The 21,213-nt window shown below is 44.5% G+C and overlaps 1 protein-coding gene across 1 annotated transcript; it reads right to left on the reverse strand.

Moving 5' to 3' along the window:
- Window positions 1-5,420: 5,420 nt before the first annotated feature.
- On the reverse strand, window positions 5,421-17,922 carry LOC137351469 (zona pellucida sperm-binding protein 4-like). Its single transcript, XM_068015918.1, has 11 exons — window positions 17,694-17,922; window positions 16,490-16,668; window positions 16,320-16,417; window positions 16,107-16,240; window positions 15,832-16,021; window positions 14,832-14,977; window positions 14,174-14,206; window positions 13,658-13,768; window positions 13,445-13,586; window positions 7,606-7,789; window positions 5,421-5,465 (listed from the first exon to the last, which is right to left on the reverse strand). The coding sequence occupies exons 1-11, from the start codon at window positions 17,920-17,922 to the stop codon at window positions 5,421-5,423; spliced, it is 1,491 nt and encodes a 496-aa protein (XP_067872019.1).
- Window positions 17,923-21,213: the final 3,291 nt, after the last annotated feature.

Raw genomic sequence — 21,213 nt, forward strand, 5'->3', positions numbered from 1 at the left:
GAAGACAGAGCTACCTGGAGATGACCAAGAACGAGCGGCACAGGAAACTGTGACTCTCCAGGCAGATGGTCACAGATATCTGTGCCCTCATCTCTGAAGACCTCGTACTGCGCAGCACTGGTTGCCATGCCTTGCTGTCGCCAAAGTCACTGTAGCCTTGAACTTCTTTGCTTCTGGATCATTTCAAGGATCAGCTGCGGACCTTGGTGGCATCTCGTAAACAGCTGCACTCCACTGCACCTTGCAGGTCACTGATGCCCTATTTGCCAGATCTGGACAGTTTCATCAAAACTCTCCACAAGGTTCTGTACTGATTACATTACATCACTTCCTGTCATGATGCACACAATTTATGTACATAATCTGCCCAGCAACAACCCAATATCCACTATATTACATTACACTGCATCTCCGCACAAGTCTCTGAGGGCTCTTTTCAGATTGATAATCGCTGAGGTGTTTTCACAAGTCTGTCAGAACGATTTCTTCTTTCTTTCAAAGAGGTTTGAGGTTTTGAGTCTTCTAGTCCCTCCTTCTGACTCTGCACTGCTTGAGTAGAACTGTTGGATGACTCAAGTTCTTTATTCGGGTCGTCCTCTGGGTTAATGGATGATTGCAGCATCACTGGTTCATCAAAGCTTTGAGATAATTGGTATCACTACCAATAACTTTCTGCTTCATCTCATCATCCCTTAATCAATTTGGACAATGTATGACTGTGGATTTGGTGATTGTTCAATCACTTCTCCATACTGATTTTGGTCTTGAACCCAAACTGATTCCCCTGGTCTTCACATTCCTTACACATCTCTCTGCTTCACCATTTACCTGAGGATACCTTGGTGAAGTAGTGATATGCGCAAATCCGTATATTTAGATTTAGATTTAGAGATACAGCACTGAAACAGGCCCTTCGGCCCACCGAGTCTGTGCCGACCATTAACCACCCATTTATACTAATCCTACACTAATCCCATATTCCTACCACATCATCACCTGTCCCTATATTCCCGTACCACCTACCTATACTAGGGGCCAATTTATAATGGCCAATTTACCTATCAACCTGCAAGTCTTGGCTGTGGGAGGAAACCGGAGCACCCGGAGGAAACCCACGCAGACACGGAGAACTTGCAAACTCCACACAGGCAGTACCCAGAATTGAACCCGGGTCGCTGGAGCTGTGAGGCTGCGGTGCTAACCACTGCGCCACTGTGCCGCCCACAGTGCCGCCCTTCTGTAAACTCTCTGCAGCATTCATTTGCAAATTGCAGTCCATTGTCAGATATTACAATATCTGGAATTCCATGTGCAGCAAAAATTTCTCAAGGATGTGATTACTGCTTCTGAACTTTGACCTTGTAGTTGTTTATTATTCAAGGTGAATTGAAGTTAATCGACTATTATGTTCTAAAAGACCATTCCTAGATGTTCCCATGGTCTAGATGGGAAAGAAAATGACATGAGTGATTCTTTCATCTCCTGACAATTGATAGCACACATGATGCATCTCCATATCATCTCTTCAATTTCTTTTGATATACCAGGCCGCTACACTGAATGTCTTGCTCTGGCTCGACATTTTGTCACACCCAGATGACCTTGGTACAATCTCTCTAAGATGCCTAACCTCAAGACTGGAGGGATAACTCTCATCATAGATCTGTAAATCACCAACAATGCTTAGATGACCCCTCTGTTCATAATACTGTCTTAGAACAGGGTTATGTGGCCTGTACACTGACCATCCATTCAAGCAATATTCCCTGATTTTCACACATACTTCATCTGTTTTCTGCACGTTTTTGATCTCACTCAGTTTCTGAGCTGTTGCAGGTAGAGTTGTCGTCATTGTTAAAGCAAAAATTTCTACTTCTTCCAGAAGCAAAGTATCTCCTTTTTCTGGTCTTTCTCCTGAAATATGAGATAATTCATCCACTGTGATCTGTTGATTCCTGGAATGTACTCAGTCTTCGCATGAAATCTCATCATTCTTAACCTAAACCTTTGTACTCTTGGAGGCATTTTCACAGCTCCTTTGAGTTTAACAGAGTAACCAGTGGTTTATTGTCTGTTTCTATTTTGAAATGAAGACCTAGGATGTAATCTGAGAATTTTTCACAAGTCCACTGCTAAAGAAGCTGCTAAAGCTTCTTTATCTATTACTGCGTTATCGCTGTTCCATCTCAGTTAGCAAACGAGAAGTGTAATATACTGGTCTGCACCTTTCATCTCTCTGTACTTGAAATAGGACTGGTCCCAATCCTGTAGATGAAGTATCTGCAGCGATGGTGGTGAATAGCTCTGGGTCATAATGAGCAAGCACATCTGGTTATATGAACTTTCCCTTGATTTTCCTGGAATGATTCCTGTTGGGTTTCCTTCCAACACCAAACATTGTCGTGTTTCAACAAATGATTAACAGCTCATTGATCAGGGCTATGTTGGGTAAAAATTTCCCTATTTGATTCCCCATTCCCATAAATCTCTGAAGCTCTGTCACATTTTTAGGTGCTGGGAATTACTTTATCACTTTTGTCTTTTGTGGATCTGCTCTCATACCAGACCCATCTGAAAACCTTGTCTAAGGATGATAATGCAAATAATGATATTCAGAGATCATTCAAGACTTGAATTGACAGCAAACATTCCGCATTCTGTGACAATGAATGGGCCGTCAAGCTGTCTGCAGAGACAATGTACAGAGGGTAGGATTATATCTGCTGTAATCTGATTACTATAAACTAATCGAGAAGAGACAATGTGCAGAAGGTGAGGTTAAACCTGAAAAGGATTAAGATGGACTATAATCTCATCCGGAAGGAAGGAACCCTTGGAGGGGGTCATGAATGACAGATGCTAGGACAACTCGATATGCACCGATTCAAGAAGAAACAAAACTACACTCAACAGAACACCTGAAGAAAGAAGACAGCACCACAGCCACTCGGAAGGCAAGGACCGAGAACACCCTATATCCTGCTGTATAACTACTGCTGTTGGTTAAGTATTGCTTATATATTCGTGCTGTACTTAATAAACTCTTTATCTTGATTAAGAAGCCAGAGTTTGTACCTTGTGGGTCAAAAGCTGGTTAACAACCCACCAAAACACACAAGTAGTTCATGTGAATGTGGGGAACCTTGTTTGTGTGTTTGGAATAAACTGTCCATGTCTCACAAGAACACAAGTGAGTGGGAGGGACAACCGCTCTGTATACCTCCACTTTTATTGAGAGACTAATTCCTTTTTGCTCCAAGACAGTTTTTCATTGCTTACTGAAGGCAATGCTGGCCTTAGCTATTCTGGCATTGTCATCAATGTGAACTGCTCTGGAAAGGATACTGCCAAGCTCAGTAAATTTGTCAAGGTATATCCCTTGAAGAGATGGCTACTCACCCTAGAGAGCAAGAAACAAGAGGCACAGAGGAAATACAACCAAAGCCATCTTCACATCAATGTTTTCTGCCCCTTGTTTTACTCCACCCAAACTGATTCTCCTTGACTTTCATAGAACATAGAACATTACAGTGCAGTACAGGCCCTTCGGCCCTCGATGTTGCGCCGACCTGTGAAACCATCTGACCTACACTATTCCATTTTCATCCATATGTCTATCCAATGACCACTTAAATGCCCTTAAAGTTGGCGAGTCTACTACTGTTGCAGGCAGGGCGTTCCACGCCCCTACTACCCTCTGAGTAAAGAAACTACCTCTGACATCTGTCCTATATCTATCACCCCTCAACTTAAAGCTATGTCCCCTCATGTTTGCCATCACCATCCAAGGAAAAAGACTCTCACTATCCACCCTATCTAACCCTCTGATTATCTTATATGTCTCTATTAAGTCACCTCTCTTCCTCCTTCTCTCCAACGAAAACAACCTCAAGTCCCTCAGCCTTTCCTCGTAAGACCTTCCCTCCATACCAGGCAACATCCTAGTAAATCTCCTCTGCACCCTTTCCAAAGCTTCCACATCCTTCCTATAATGCGGTGACCTGAACTGCACGCAATACTCCAGGTGCAGCCGCACCAGAGTTTTGTACAGCTGCAGCATGACCTCGTGGCTCCGAAACTCGATCCCCCTACTAATAAAAGCTAACACACCATATGCCTTCTTAACAGCCCTATTAACCTGGGTGGCAACTTTCAGGGATTTATGTACCTGGACACCAAGATCTCTCTGCTCATCTACACTACCAAGAATCTTCCCATTAGCCCAGTACTCTGCATTCCTGTTACTCCTTCCAAAGTGAATCACCTCACACTTTTCCGCATTAAACTCCATTTGCCATCTTTCAGCTCAGCTCTGCAGCCTATCTATGTCCCTCTGTAACCTACAACATCCTTCGGCACTATCCACAACTCCACCGACCTTCGTGTCATCCGCAAATTTACTAACCCACCCTTCTGCACCCTCATCCAGGTCATTTATAAAAATGACAAACAGCAGTGGCCCCAAAACAGATCCTTGCGGTACACCACTAGTAACTAAACTCCAGGATGAACATTTGCCATCAACCACCACCCTCTGTCTTCTTTCAGCTAGCCAATTTCTGATCCAAAGCTCTAAATCACCTTCAACCCCATACTTCCGTATTTTCTGCAATAGCCTACCGTGAGGAACCTTATCAAATGCCTTACTGAAATCCATATACACCACATCCACTGCTTTACCCTCATCCACCTGTTTGGTCACCTTCTCAAAAAACTCAATAAGGTTTGTGAGGCACGACCTACCCTTCACAAAACCGTGCTGACTATCTCCAAGCAAAGATCCTCTCTGCTGTCTTTATGCCATCCCTTATTATTAGAGTTACCCATCCTCATTTTTCATTTTGACAATCTCGAAAAGAGAAGTATCCTCAACTATTCAGTTCCCAACCTTGGTCACTCTGCAACCATTGGGGGAGTTTTCTCAGGCCCTTGGAGATAGGAGGGTTCTGGGAAAATTGGGAAAAACACCAGACAGGTATCCCAACGTGTTCCCACCTTGAGATAAAAGGCTTGCAAAGCATTCTCTCTGTCAGAGTGTTATCACAGCTTGGCAGGTGAGTGTGGGGCTTGGCACCTGACATTGTTATGCCACTCACCCGTCATGCCCTCCTGAGGTCCTGGATCCTCATGTTTCACAGTCTCAAGCTCGGAGGAGCCACCCGGCTGTTCAACCTCAACCACTCCCACCCACACCTGCTTGGTTGAAGGAATTGCCCTCATCTTCACTGCCGCCCTAAGCTGGACCTCCAGTTAAGCTAGGAGACTGAGGGACCAGGCATCCCAGTTCTCTTCACCATTCCTCTGGGTGCTGCAGTCCTAAAAAATCCAAGTGTTGTTAAGCTGCTCTGAAACATGCCGTGGTGTCGTAAATTAGAAATCCTTCCTTTGACAAAATGGCCATGTTATTCCACCCACCCTCCCTAATTGGCTGAGAAGCCCAGAGGCAGGCTCTTCATTGATTTGCTCTGGGAAAGAGCAAACAGGAGGCACCACTACTGATGGAGCTGTCCAAGTTCTGAAAGACATAGCTGCCAGACTGGGCCTGTGACAGTTGGTGAGGGAACCAACAAGAGGTCTTGCTTGACCTCCTCCTCACCAATCTACCTATCCCAGATGCAACTGTCCATGACAGTATTGTTAGGAGTAACCACTGTACAGTCTTCATGAAGACGAAGACCAGACTTCACACTGAGGATACCCTGCATTGTGTTCTGTGGCACTACCACTGTGCTAAATGGGTCTGATACAGAACAGATCTAGCATCTCAAAACTGGGCATCCATGAGGCGCTGTGGACCATCAGCAGCAGATGTATATATTCAGCCACGATCTGTAACCTCACGGCCCGGTATATCCCCCATTCTACCATTACCATCAAGCCGGGGGATCAACCCTGGTTTAATAAGGAGTGCAGGACAGCATGCCAGGAGCAGTACCAGGCATATCTAAAATTGAGATGCCAACCTGATGAAGCTACAACACAGGACTACATGCATGTTTAACAGCGGAAACAGTATGTGTCAGACAGAGCTATGAGATCCCACAACCAACAGATCAGATCAAAGCTCTGCATTCCTGCCACATCCAATCGTGAATAGTGGTCGACAATTAAACTAACTGGAGAAGGAGACAACACAAATATCCCCATCCTCAATGATGGGGGTGCCCAGCACGTCAGTGCAAAAGAAAAGGCTGAAGCATTTGCAACCGTATTCAGCCAGAGGTGCCGAGTGGATGGTCTCGGCCTTCTCCTGAGGTCCCCAGCATCACAGATGCCAATCTGATTTACTGCACATGATATCAAGAAATGGCTGAAGGCACTGGATACTGCAAAGGCTTGGGGCTCTGAAAATATCCCAGTTTTAGTACTGAAGGCTTGTGCTCCAAAACTAGCCGTACCCCTAACCGAGCTGTTCCAGTACAGCTACAACACTGGCATCGAACCGGCAATGTGGAAAATTGTCCAGGTATGTCCTGTCCACAAAAAACAGGACAAATCCAATCCTGCTAATTACCGCCACATCAGTCTACTCTCGATCACCAAAGTGATGGAAGGGGTCATTGACAGTGCTATCAAGCAGCACTTGCTCAGCAATAACCTGCTCACTGATACTCAGTTTGGGTTCTGTCAGGGCCACTCAGCTCCTGACCTCAATACAGCCTTAGTCCAAACATAGACAAAAGAACTGAATTCAAGAGGTGAGGTGAGAGTGACTGCCCTTGACATCAAGGCAGCATTTTTCAGAGTATAGCTTCAAGGAGCCCGAGCAAAACTGAAGTCAATGGGAATCAGGGGGGAAACTCTCCGCTGGTTGCAGTCATACCTAGCGCAAAGGAAGATGATTGTGGTTGTGGGAGGTAAATCATCTCAGCTCCAGAACATCACTGCAGCAGTTTCCTCAGGTTAGTGTCCGAGGCTCAACCATCTTCAGCTGCTTCATCAATGACTTCCCTCCATCATAAAGGCGCAAGTGAGGATGTTTGCTGATGATTGCTCAGTGTTCAGTGCCGTTCGCGACTCCTCAGATATTATAGAAAATAGGAGCAGGAGTTGGCTATTCGGCCCTTCGGCCCTGCTCCGCCATTCAAAAAAGATCATGGATGATAGTCTAATTCAATACCCTGTTCCCGGTTTCTCCCCATATCCCTTGATCCCTTTGGCATTAAGAAATATATCTATCGCCTTCTTGAATATATTTAATTATTTGGCCTCCACTGCCTTCTGCGGTAGGGAATTCCACAGGTTCACCACCCTCTGAGTGAAGAAATGTCTCCTCCTCTCAGTTCTAAATGGCATACCCCATATCCTGAAACTCAGACCCCTGGTTCGGGTCTCCCCAGATTTCGGGGACATTCTCCCTGCATCAAGCCTGTCTAGTCTTGTTAGAATTATAGGTTTCAACGAAATCCCCTCTCATTCTTCTAAACTCTAGTGAATATAGGCCTTGTTGACCCAATCTCTCCTCATACTCAATCCTGCTATGCCAGGAATCAGCCTAGTAAATATTCTTTACACTCCCTCCATGGCAAGAATATCCTTCCTCAGATAAGGAGACCAAATCTGCACACAATACTCCAGATGTGGTCTCACCAAGGCCCTGTATACCTGTAGAAAGACATCCTTGCTCCTGTACTCAAATCCTATTGCAATGAAGGCCAACATACAATTCTTCTTTCTAACTGCCTGTTGCACCTGAATGCTTGCTGTCAGCGAATGGTTGACAAGGACACCCAGGTCTCCTTGCACCTCCCCCATTCCCAATCTAATCATCAGATAATAATCTGCCTTTCTGTTTTTACAACCAAAGTGGATAACCTCACATTTATCCACATTATACTGCATCTGCTATGCATTTGCCCACCCACCCAACTTGTCCAAATCACATTGGAGCCTCTTTGCATCCTGCTCACGGCTCACATTACCCCCCAGCTTTGTGTCATCTGCATCTTGGAAATATTACATTTAGTTCCCGCACCCCAGTCATTAATATATATTGCGAATAGCTTGGAGCCCAAGCACTGCCCCCTGCGGTATCCCACTAGTCACTGCATGCCACTCTGAAAAAACCCCGTTTATTCCTACTCTGTTTGCTGTCTGTCAACCAATTTTCAATCCATGCCAGTATATTACTCCCAAACCCATGTGCTTTAATTTTGCACACTAACCTGTTATTTGAGACCTTATCAAAAGCCTTCTGAAAATCCAATTACACCACATCCACTGGTTCTCCCTTATGTATTCTGTTAGTTACATCCTCAAAACACCTCCAGTAGATTTGTTAAGCATGATTTCCCTTTTGTAAACCTATGCTGACTTTGTCCAATCCTGTTTTGTCAGCCTTTAACCCCATTAATTTCCCTCGCACTATTTTTTTCTAACTAATACTGATTTCATACAGTTCCTCCTTCTCATTAGATCTTTGGTTCCCTAACATTTCTGGGAGGTTATTTGAGTCCTCCTTTGTGAAGGCAGAACCAAAGTATGTGTTTAATTATTCTGCCATTCTTTGTTCCCACCTATAATTTCCTCCGTTTCTGACTGTAAGGGACCTACATTTGTCTTCACTAATCTTTTTCTCTTCACATATTTATGGAAACTTTTACAGTCAGTTTTTATGTTCCCTGCAAGTTTACTCTCACTCTATTTTCCCCTACTCAATCAACCTCTTTGTCCTCCTTTGCTGAATTCTATACTGTCCCAATCCTCAGACATGCTGCTTTTTTTTTTGTAATTTTCTATGCCTCCTCTTTGGATCTAATTCTATCCATAATTGAAGCAGTCCATGCCCACAGTGAGTCAGTCACTTGTTTTGCTCAGAAGGAGGCCATTCAGCCCATTGAGTCTGTGCTGGCTCTCCAGCTCGATCCCCATAGAAAGTCCTGGACAACATTTAAGCTTGGGCTGAATAAGTGGCAAGTAACATACATGTCAAACAAGTGCCCAACAATGACCATCTCCAACAAGAGAATCTAACAATCTCTCCTTGACATTCAATGGCATTACCATTGCTGAATCCCCCACTACCAACATCCTGGGGGTTACCATTGACCAGAAACTGAACGGGACCAGCCATATTAAAACTGTGGCTACAAGAGCAGGTTTGAGGCTGGGAATTCTGCAGCACATAATTCGCCTCTTCACTCCCCAAAGCCTGTCCAGCATCTAGAGGTCACGAATCAAGAGTGTGATGGAATACCTTCCACTTGCCTGAATGAGTGTGACACTCCAGCAATACTCAAGAAGTTTGACATCATTCAGGACAAATCAGCCCAATTGATTGGCACCCATCCACCACCTTCAGTATCCACTCACTCCATCACAGATGCACAGTGGCAGCAGTGTGTACCATCTACAAGATGCACAGCAGCAACTCAAGCCTCCTTCAATGGCACCTTCCAAACCCATGACCTCTACCACCTAGAAAGACAAGGACAGCAGATGCATGGGAACACAATCACCTGCAAATTCCCCTTCAAGTCACACAATTGTATCACTGTTCCTTCACTGTCGCTGGGTCAAAAACCTGGTGCTCCCTTCCTAACAGCACTGTGGGTGTACCTACCCCACATGGACTGCAGCAGTTCAAGAAGGCAGATCATCACCACCTTCTCAAGGGCAATTAGGGATGGGCAACAAAACTGGCCTCGCCAGTGATGCTGACATCCCATGAAAGAATAAGAAAGGCCTGTTATTCACAACCTGAAAATAATCCCAATGTCCAGAAAAAGATCCAAAGTGGGAAAGTTTAGCCCATGCCTCTAATGGCAAATCAAGCCCATTAATTTCTCAGTGCTGTGATCTATTTTGTTGCAAATGCTTCAGGAAGATATGGTGCCTTTAGCTTTTCTGTTTTCCCCGAATTTAATCTTATTGACTGTCGTCGTGATGTGGCAAGGGCAGGTCCTCAGTGCATTTCTCTATGCCTCAGTCCTTCACGTTCCTCTGCAGTTTCTTGTAAGAACCTCTCATTTATTAAACTTCCTGATAAATGAGCAATGGGGGAGGTGGGTTGGTTTGGTTGTAAGTACAAGGTGGTTTCCTTTTGCCTTCCTCATATGCTTTAAAGGAAACAAGTCCTCTTCCTGAAGGATCCACTGCCTGTAAGCAGCTGTTGCCTCTTCCACCATCACCACTGAAAATTCACCTGTTCTGCAGTTGGCCATGGCTCATAACTGAACCTGGGATCCTTACCTGGGCTTTAGTCACTGCCATAGATAGTGTCCCATTACCTTTGTTAAGCTCTGGCCCTTCCTGACTCACTCAGCTCTACAGCCTCAACATTTCTCTTGCTTTTTGGAATTTAACTATTCCAGAATCCTCCAGTCTTCTCCCTCGAACAAGCCCCCCCTCCCCTAATAACTATTCTATTCACTAGACACTGCTCCTTGCCCGGTTTAAATGGACCCTCCCCTAGCAGTGCTGCCACTGCCCTACAAGCTGAAACCCCTGTCTCCCATCTTTACCCATCCATTTAACCTGCTAAATTTTTCCCTATGTCAATTTGCACATGGCTCAGATTAGAATCCAGACATTACTTCTGGTTTGTCATTTTAGTTTCAACCCCAACTCCTCAAACTCATTTCCACCAGGAAGTTGATTTCTACTTGGGCCAGAACACAATCTTCCCCAGCCATAAGGTGATGTCCTTAACCCTGGCACCAGACAGGCAGAGAACCTTTGTGACCTCTGACTATACTGTTCTCTGCATCCAAAGGACTGATACCATCTACTACATTCATTTTCACTCCTTTACTTCAATAGTCTCCTGCACCACTGGCAGTTTGCTCTCCCACGCAGGCGGCAAGAACGTTGTGCCTGTTGGATAGGGGCAAAAGCTGAAACTCCTCCAGCACTGATATTGGATACCCTTTACTTGCAGTCACATGCTCCGTCCCCAACCACTACCTAACCCAAGTGTTTTGCAGGGGCATGGGGGCAGGGGATTGGGACTTGGACTAATTGAATATCAGAGAGCCACAGTATGATGCATGGCCTCCTTCTGTGCAATATGATTTTATGAAATTACCTTTTATATCAAAATGCCCAGATAACTGTCCCCTTCCCAGATGGGATGATGCCTGCACCTCGGTTTGCATTAACAACTGAGCTGAAGTTCCAAGATGCAGACATTGTCTGGGATCACAATGCTCTCAAACTGACATGCAGCAGTCCACTTGCTCTGCCATTCCTAACATTGGAATTATTTCATGAGATTTAAAATCTTTAAACTGCTCTGGTTCCTTTATAAAAAGGAGCACTCTTACTTGTATCAAAACCTGTAAAAGAATCAACATTTAATATCTTCCAGTGAATTTTATTGTCGAGATTTTTAATGATATGAGGACAGATAGATCCCCGGGGCCAGACGGGATATACCCAAGGATATTACAGGAAGCGAGGGAAGAGATTGCTGTGCCTTTGGCGATGATCTTTGCGTCTTCACTGTCCACTGGAGTAGTACCAGATGATTGGAGGGTGGCAAATGTTGTTCCCTTGTTCAAGAAAGGGAATAGGGATAACCCTGGGAATTATAGACCAGTCAGTCTTACGTCGGTAGTGGGCAAATTATTGGAGAGGATTCTGAGAGACAGGATTTATGATTATTTGGAAAAGCATGGTTTGATTAGAGACAGTCAGCCTGGCTTTGTGAGGGGCAGGTTATGCCTCACAAGCCTTATTGAATTCTTTGAAGATGTGACAAAACACATTGATGAGGAAGAGCAGTGGATGTGGTGTTTGATAAGGTTCCCCATGGTAGGCTTATTCAGAAAGTGAGGAGGCATGGGATACAGGGGAAGTTGGCTGTCTGGATACAAAATTGGCTGGCCCATAGATGACAGAGGGTGGTAGTAGATGGAAAGTATTCAGCATGGAGCTCAGTGACCAGTGGTGTTCCACAGGGATCTGTTCTGGGACCTCTGTTCTTTGTGGATTTTTATAAATGACTTGGATGAGGAAGTGGAAGGCTGGGTTAGCAAGTTTGCCGATGACACGAAGGTTGCTGGAGTTGTGGATAGTGTGGAAGGCTGTTGTAGGTTGCAACGGGACGTTGACAGGATGTATAGCTGGGCTGAGAAGTGGCAGATGGAGTTCAACCTGGAAAAGTGTGAAGTGATTCATTTTGGCAGGTCGCATTTGAATGCAGAATACAGGCTTAAAGACAGGATTCTTGGTAGTGTGGAGGAATAGAGGGATCTTGGGGTCCATGTCCATAGATCGCTCAAAGTTGCCACCCAAGTTGATAGAGTTGTGAAGGTGTACAGTGTGTTGGCTTTCATTAACAGGGGGATTGAGTTTAAGAACCGCGAGGTTATGCTGCAGCTCTATAAGGCCCTGGTTCGACCACACTTGGAATATTGTGTTCAGTTCTGGTCGCCTCATTATACAAGGATGTGGAAGGTTTAGAGAGGGTGCAGAGGAGATTTACCAGATTGCTGCCTGGACTGGAGGGCATGTCTTACAAAGAAAGATTGAGGGAGCTAGGGCTTTTCTTATTGGAGCGAAGGAGGAGGAGTGGTGACTTGATAGAGGGGTATAAGATGATGAGAGACAGAGTGGATAGCTAGAGACTTTTTCCCCAGGGTGGAAAGGGCTATCACAAGAGGGCATAATTTTAAGGTGATTGGAGGAAGGTTTCAGGGAGATGTCAGAGGTAGGTTCTTTACACAGGAGAGTGGTGGGTGTGTGGAATGCGCTGCCAGCAGAAGCAGATACAATAGGGACATTTAAGCGACTCTTGGATAGGTACATGGATGATAGTAGTATGACAGGTAGGTAGTTAGTTTGATCTTACAGTAGGTTAAAGGTTCAGCACAACATTGTGGGCCGAAGGGCCTGTACTGTGCTGTTGTATGTAAACTAAATTATATGCTTGGCTTAGTTACAAATTCACTTAACTGTTCTTCCTCAGGGAAGACCCACATCACTAATTTAGAAAGTTAAATACTCCCCTGCATTTTACCAATAGGTGACACTTCTCACCAATGCAGCATTAATGCAGCCTTTGTGGTGGATCAATTTTAAGAGGAGTGATAGTTATCCTCTGCTGCATTTCGGCTTCAGAAAACAAATCAAGTCACCAAAACTCAATCCAAAGTGTAATCTGCAAAATGAAAAAAAAATGCTACTAGACCCACTGTTGGGTACTAAATAGTCAGGAAATTCTTCTTCAAAAAAAAAAAAAGAGGATTTCAGAAAGCAACTTCAGTCAGCTGAGAAAAGCACAGGTTGGAGAGAATGTCACATTCAACTAGACATATGCAGCTGCTGGATTAGACAGTTGCTATGTGACAATATGGCTTCAGTTTCCACCTTGTCCCTCCCATCAGCAATAGGATTTCATCTCAATACACTTGGACTTCTGCTACTAGGTATTTCATGGTTCACAGCAACACCCAAAGAGGCACATTTCTGTCCAGTAGCTTTATTTCTGTTCAGGGTTTACAGTTCAATTTCACTACATTTGGAAGCAACAGCTCTTGGTCCCTTCATTCTGTACATTGTAGCCATCACCACCAGCAGGGACAGAGACACCATCATGAAGCCAATGGCTGCTCCACGCAGAGCCCAATGAGACCCAGCAGCATCTATTGAGAGATAGAAGACATTATAGATCGGAGAGAATTCACAGGCAACAGATTGAAGAGATTCTACTTACCATTTACTTCATGTAGTTTCTGAGACAGAGCACTTTCATCTTCCAGGAAAATGATGGGACCAGGAGCACTCACCAATGTTCCCTTGTGGTCATTTGTACTCCTGCGTCTCTCTATTGCGAGAAAAATTGTTAGTTCTGATCCAACTCAGGGATCATAGTCAAGAAAAAAAAAAATCTTCACAAGGTAGAGATCACATGTTACCTGCTATATAGACAGAGACCAACCCACATTAGACCATCTGCACTTCCTGTTCAGTGCACGAAATTTACTGTTTGACAGCAAATGTTTACCCCTCACCACAAAAATCAAGGTTTAGTGCCTGTGCAGATGAGGAAATCCTGAAATTGCAGTCAACCACTCACTTTGAGTCTGTCTGCCTCAGGCTGCACTATTAGTGCAATCAATTGATCTGGTGAGAACTGCATTTTCCATTATCCTGCTGTTACCGAAGTTAAGCCTCATTAAATATGAAGGTGTAAGAGTTGCAATTTGAGTAATAACCAACTGAAACTTACCTTGAAGGCGATGGAATGTTGTGTTATTGCTCGCTAGAATTAAAGTTAAAGAGAATTTAAAATTTGATTATATTGCAGCTTTTACCTTCACCCCATTTGTTTGTCCCAATCATTATTTTTCTCTTTCAAGAACTTCAATTAGGCTTTTATTTTCTGGTTGGCTGTCTGAAAATGGAGTGGCTGCTTAGATGGAGAACATGACTGAAGCTCTTCAGGTCAGTGACAAGCACCCCCTGTTTATTTTGACCACAAAATCCAGACCTATGTTTGCAGGACCAGTGTCAGGCTCAAGGTTAGAGTTGTCTCATTCATAGAGAAGAGTCCCTCCCATTGAGGGAGAGTTTGTTTATACTCGGGGGATAGAGAAATAATCCCCCAGTTGCAGGGCACTAATCAGATATTCTAAAATATTAGTTTTGCTCTAACAAACAATTCTGGTTCAGCAGGAGGGTCTGTCAAGAACTCACTTGGGCCACATTTGGTTGTACAGTCATCATGAGCAGAGGGAGAGCAAACTTCAGCACTGCAGTGCAAATAAACCTAGGAGAGGAAAAGTTATTTCAGGAGAGATTCATGTAGATAGAGGAGAGAGGCTGTTATACAGAAGGAGCCAGTAAAGGACTTCATTGGTTTAGACTCCTTCTTGCAGTTTGGTTACCTTTCCAGAGAGGCTGTTCAGAATCTTCTTGCAGGAAAACAAAAGTCTTCACTTCAAACCGCTTGTGATGGGTTGGAAATTTCAAGCCAGAAAACACATCCACTGTGTGAAGGACAGTCTGGTAGTCATCACCCACATAGGGACACCTGCAATATAAGAGGGTCAGTCATTGGGAGCAGGAAGAGGTATTTCATACACTGATACAAGAACTTCTAATTGGGTTTTTTGTATTGGCGACAAGGATTGAGTTCAATCGATTACATTCCTTCAATGGGAAAAGACAATTACCATTGATATCCACCCCAGCCTACAATTTTCCAGTTAGTTTATCCCAATGCTCCAAAACTGGGTCACAGATTTTTGCTCTTGAAGGAAGTGTAAAAACTATTGTGGAACACTGGAGGAAAAAAAAAGTTTGAGGCCAATTTAAAGAAACGTGGTGAAAATCAGTATTTATTCTATTAAATGGAACTATTCACTACAAGTGAAAAAAAAGGACACCATCTGGCACTGTACAAATCATTGCTTAGACAGTATTGTGTACTGGACCCAATATTAGTCCTCCATACAATGGGAGAACAATCAGATTAAGTGGTATTGATTTATTCAGTCAGGGAGAGTGTAGATTTGAAAGTGGCCTGGTAGGTATGCAGTACAGCCAATATGGACTTGTTGAGTACTATACTGAAGACACTGGGGTATGAATTTAAATTCAGAGTAGGAATAGACTGGACATTAGCTATTTACTTCCCACTTGCCAAGAGGGAATAGTGAGCAAGTCACTGGCTGAACTCAACTAGTTCCTCACTGGGACAGAAAGTGTATTATATATTCCTTCTTGAAGATTGGGCTGAACAGATTATATGACTATGGTGTGACAGGGAGGAAGGGAGCAGTCTAGTCACATTGCTGCAGTTAGTTATTACAGTCTCAATGGAACACTTACTCTGCCATTTACTAGGAACTCAAAGCCATCAGCCCTTTCATTCAGACTCCTTACCCATCCACCAGTAGACTCCATTGCACCTCATGGTTCAGGTCTGGGACAGGAGTTGCCCAGCAGTCACGCAACTTCAGCACAATCATTGGGTCAGTGCGGTCCTTCACATGAACTTCGACAAACACTGGGTCCTGGAGGAAACTCTGAATGGGGTAGTCACTACCCACATACCAGGATCTGTAGTTACCACCTGAAAGGCAGATACAAGAACCAGTCACACCCTGCATGGATACCTTCCCAGTGCTTCCTTTCACCATTACCCAGGGCAGTTATACCTTTTGCAATTCGCAGTTCCAGTTCCAGAATCCCATCTTCAGAAGCTGGAGGTGGTGGAGGAGCTGTGTAAACTGTGACATTGATTTGTAAGCCAGTTTCTTGCCTCCCCTTGTACTTGCACTGGACATGCAGGCTGCAGAGAGACACAAGTAGGTCCAGCTTCATTCAGTAACACTTCCCTCCAATCCAATCTCCTCCCACCATCCTCCTACCTGAAGGTGCTGTCCCGGGTTATTGAGCCCAGTTTCCCAGTCTGAATCATCCTCTTGCCCAAGACATCAGTTTCATACACCAAGGTCCCATTCTCCTCCTGCAATGAGGAGAGGGTTTAAGTAGGGAGCTGCTTCATTCATCTGGAGAATACTGGATCTTCAATACTCACCCGCTTGGTCGAACCACAGGAAGTAATTGGGAAGCGGAAGGTCACAAGCTGGGCAGTGGTTAGTTTAGGCCTGCACTCAGCTTCTTGTCCATCTTTCACATACAGGGATGACAGGTTGAGGGCAGGACGGGTCAGGTTCTTGGAGATCACTAGGAGGAACTGACCATCTGCTGTGCACACTGCAAAAGAGAATGACAATTTCATTCCACTGCTTCCATTGATGGTGGGTTGGGGCCTCAGATCATAGACTCAAGGGATTGAGTCTCCAAGGTCACACTGTCAGCTCATAGCTAAAACAAGACTAGAATTCAGGCAGAAGTACAAACTAATTGAGTGGAATGAACATGCATTTACACTAGTTATTAGCATCAAACTCTAAACCACATGAAACCCAGACATTGGCATTTAAAGAACTGTAGTGCAAGCCACTAGTTATATTAAAAAAAAAATCCACTACCAAACACAAGGGAGGTGGTGATAGAGATAAAGGGCAATGTTTCTCTAATAAAAACAGCTTTCCCAGCAAGAATACTAGCTTTCACTGTCTGACTATTCAGCTTTAATATGGAATAAAACATGTTGAAGCCTACAGAGGAGATATTATCTTCTCAATACCTACCCATCCTAGCCCAGTGACCCAACAGGATCAGCCTGCAGTGCCTTAAAGTACTGCAGACTTCCCCCAACATAGAAGATACTATTCTACAAGTTAACTACACTTGCAATGTTCAATCACAACATGAATCAACCTTCCATAGCAATGTTGTTCCACACTCCCAAAATTAGATGGCAAAGCACAGGTTTGAAGTTTATTACAGTGTGTCTCATTATATCCCCAAATTGTTGAGATCAATATCTCAACATACGTACAGGAATCAAAGTATTTTAGCAAAGGATTACTTGTATCAATGTTATCATTCCCTCATTGAGAAGATATTACCCATACCTGCACAAAATCTTGCCATTGTAATCTAGCTTCAGTTATTACCAGCTGCTTTCAATCGGACAGCTACACATTGATGTGTTAAAAACAACACGACACCAAAGTGAATCAACTACTCCATCCACGGGAAGAGTTTGGCTGAAAAGTCCACCCGTCCCCATCACACAATGACAAATCTGTGGACTATTTCCTGATCAAGTTAGTTTCTCCTCCTCTCTCCCTACAAGTATTGCCTCTGGAATCGGGGAGAGGGTTTGTTACCTGGGCTGTTTCTCAGGCTGTAGAAACAGGGATGGACAGCGGAGCTCCGCGGATCAAAGCAGCAGCCCTGGCTGGTGCAGTCACTGCTGCTAATCCCGGGGTGACCACACTCAAACCTCCAGTCTGCCTCTGTAACACAAACATCATCCCCGGGGAGGAGCGGCTGGGCTGACAGCAAGGAGAGCCCGGCCAAGAAGCAGAGAGAACGACAAACCATCCAACATCCCATCCCGGTTACTGAAGCAGCATAATCATTTCTCCCAACACCAGCCCGTTTTATAGCCGGGAATTGGAGGCGGCTTCCTGTTCCACGGGCTTTTGCATTTCTGATAAATTCCAACATTAATTGTCTGGTTTGAATCATTCTCTAATGAACTCGTCTGGGAATAGGCGACATATCCAGCAATTGATCCATCTAGTGCTGTGTGCATGCGCTCAATCAATTCCTAATTACTTGCTGAACCTGCATCCAAACTTGAGCAATTCATGCACTAGAGAATCCAGATCCCTCTGCATCTCAGAGCTCTACAATCTCTCACCATTTAGATAATATGCTTCATTTTTATTCTTGCAGCCAAACTGGACAATTTCACATTTTCCCACATTACACTCCATTTGCCAGGTCTTTCTTCACTCACTTAACCTATCTATATTCCTTTGTTGTGTCCTTATGTCCTCTTCACAACATACTTTCCTACCTATCTTTGCGTCATCAGCAAATTTAGCAACCATACCTTCGGTCCCCTCATCCAAGTCATTTATATAAATTGTAAAAAGTTGAGGCCCCAGTACTGATCCCTGCGGCACACGCCTACATCATCCTCATGAATAGCCAGAGAAGTACAACCTGGCTTATATTTTCTCAATAGGTCAGTTATGTCTTTCCTCTGTTGCTCAAGTAGATGATGTAGCACATCATCCAAACCCTCCAACACCTCTGTATTCACCAGCTTCATCGCAGGAGGCTCAATCTGAGAACACTCAGTCTCAGATTCATCATCTGGTTCACCACGTGCACTAGTATCACCATCTACATTCTCTACCACCTATGCTACACCTACTAGCTGACTAGGCTCATGGTTATAGTACCTCCTCAGCATAGTCACATGACACATCTTTTGACTCTTTCATCTCTCTGGTGTACTAACTATAAAGTTCACATCACTGAGTTGCCTTTTGATACAGTAGGGTCCACTCAACCTTGTTTTCAATGGTTTGTCAGGCAAAGGTCACATGACGAGCACTTTATCCCCAGGTTGAAAAGTATGTGCCTTAGCTGTTCTATCTGCTTGTGCTTTCATTAGTGCTGAGAAGCCTTGAGATGTTCTCTGGCCACTGCACAAACTTTTGAGAGTCTTTCTCAAGAACTTTGACTCAAAATCTAGGTGGATATTTTCCTCCTCCTATGCCGAAATTCTCTATAAATGAGTTTAAGGGGGCCCCTAGCCTCATTCCCATAGACCCATACGAAGGAACTGAAACCAATGGACTCATTTGGTGTGTCCCTAGTCACGAATAACAAGGATGATTATCCCTTTATCCCAATCCCAGGGATACTCAAGACAATAGATGCTAATCGTACTCTTTTTAGTGTTTGGTGATACCTCTCCAAAGCACCTTGGGACTGTGGGTAATAAGCAGATGACCTGAATTGCTTCACTCCTAAATTACATATGATCTCCTGAAATATACCTGAGATGAAATTTGACCCCTGGTCAGACTGAATTTCTTTTGGCATCTCATACCTAATCAAAAACTGAACCAACTCCTCAATCATAACTTTCACTCTGATCTTCTTCAATGGTGCTGCCTCTGGAATTTGAGTAGACAAATCCATGATGGTCAGGAGATACCTATGACCCAATTTGGTCTTAGGCACGGGTGCAACACAATCCAGAAGAATCCTACTAAATGGTTCATCAAATGCAGGTATCGGTATTAATGAGGCTGACTTAATCAAAGGCTGTGGCTTCCCAAACATCTGACCTCGGTGACAGATCTTACAGAAGTCAACCACATCCTTATGCAGCTTCAACCAGTTAAAATGCATCATTACCCTAGCCTGAGTCTTCTGAACACCCAAATGACCTACGATTGGAATCTCATGGGCAATTCTCAAACTTTCACTGCTGTGGCAATGACGGAAAACAATTTGATGAACTACAGCACAATCCTCATCAACGGGCCTCTGGGGAAGTCTTCACTTCCTCATCAAAATGTCATGTTTAACATAATAACAGGGTCATTTACAGCCTCTGCCTCAGAACATGTGCCTGAGACAAGCACCTCAAATCAGGGTCTGACTGTTGTGCCTCAATCAAGGAAGATCTGCTAAGCAATTATCCAATGTTAGCCTTGGAGACTTTAACACCAACATCCCCATCCAAATCCTTGATAAAGGATTCAGCCAACCAACCATCCCTATTGTTCTCCACAACTATTGAATCCATAGCATCTTGTTTAATCCTATGAGTCTGGGACCCAGTCACAACACAATCTGGGAATAGTCCAGGAAATTCCTCCTGCAAGACCCCAGTTGCTGCAGCCTCAGCTGGCTTCCCCGAAACCACTGAAGATGCCGATACCTTATCCCCAGCCAAGTCATTTCCCAGCAAAATATCCATACCTTCAATAGGCAAACTAGGAATGACACCAACTGTCACGGTGACTATGTCACATGTAAAATCGAACCTACATAAGGAAATGGCTAAATAATTTCCATCAATACCCTGAATTAACACCTTCATATTCAGCGAACTGCTGGGAGGGAAATTCATGTCAGCTGCCAACATCAATGATTGTGCTGCCCCTGTATCTCTAAGGATAACAATTGACCATTGACTCCCTCTGGCCTCTTACCCGCTCTTGATCTTTTCATTAAAAACTGTTGGCGAGACAACGGCCGTCTCAATTTCTCTGCCTTCCTCACTCACTCTAACCTGCCCCCCTCTGAACTTGCCGCACTCCGTTCTCTCAGGTCTAACCCTGACATTGTCATCAAACCTGTAGATAAGGGTGGTGCTGTTTTTGTCTGGTGTTCCGACCTCTACCTTGCAGAGGCTCAGTGCCAAATCTCAGACACTTCTTCCTACTGCCCCCTGGACCATGACCCCACCACCGAACATCAAGCTACTGTCCACAGAACTGTCACTGATCGCATCTCCTCTGGAGATCTTTCCTCTACAGCTTCCAGCTTCATAGTCCTGCAGTCCCGGACAGCTCGCTTCCGAAAATCCACAAACAGGACTGTCGCAGTAGGCCCATTGTTTCAGCCTGTTCCTGCCCCACTGAATTTATTTCCTCCTATCTTGACTCTATCTTTTCTCCCCACACCCAGTCTCTTCCCATCTACATGGGGCGGCACAGTGGCGCAGTGGTTAGCACCGCAGCCTCACAGCTCCAGGGACCCGGGTTCGATTCCGGGTACTGCCTGTGTGGAGTTTGCAAGTTCTCCCTGTGTCTGCGTGGGTTTCCTCCGGGTGCTCCGGTTTCCTCCCACAAGCCAAAAGACTTGCAGGTT

The sequence above is a fragment of the Heterodontus francisci genome, chromosome 36, assembly GCF_036365525.1.
Source record: "Heterodontus francisci isolate sHetFra1 chromosome 36, sHetFra1.hap1, whole genome shotgun sequence".
NCBI classification, from domain to species: domain Eukaryota; kingdom Metazoa; phylum Chordata; class Chondrichthyes; order Heterodontiformes; family Heterodontidae; genus Heterodontus; species Heterodontus francisci.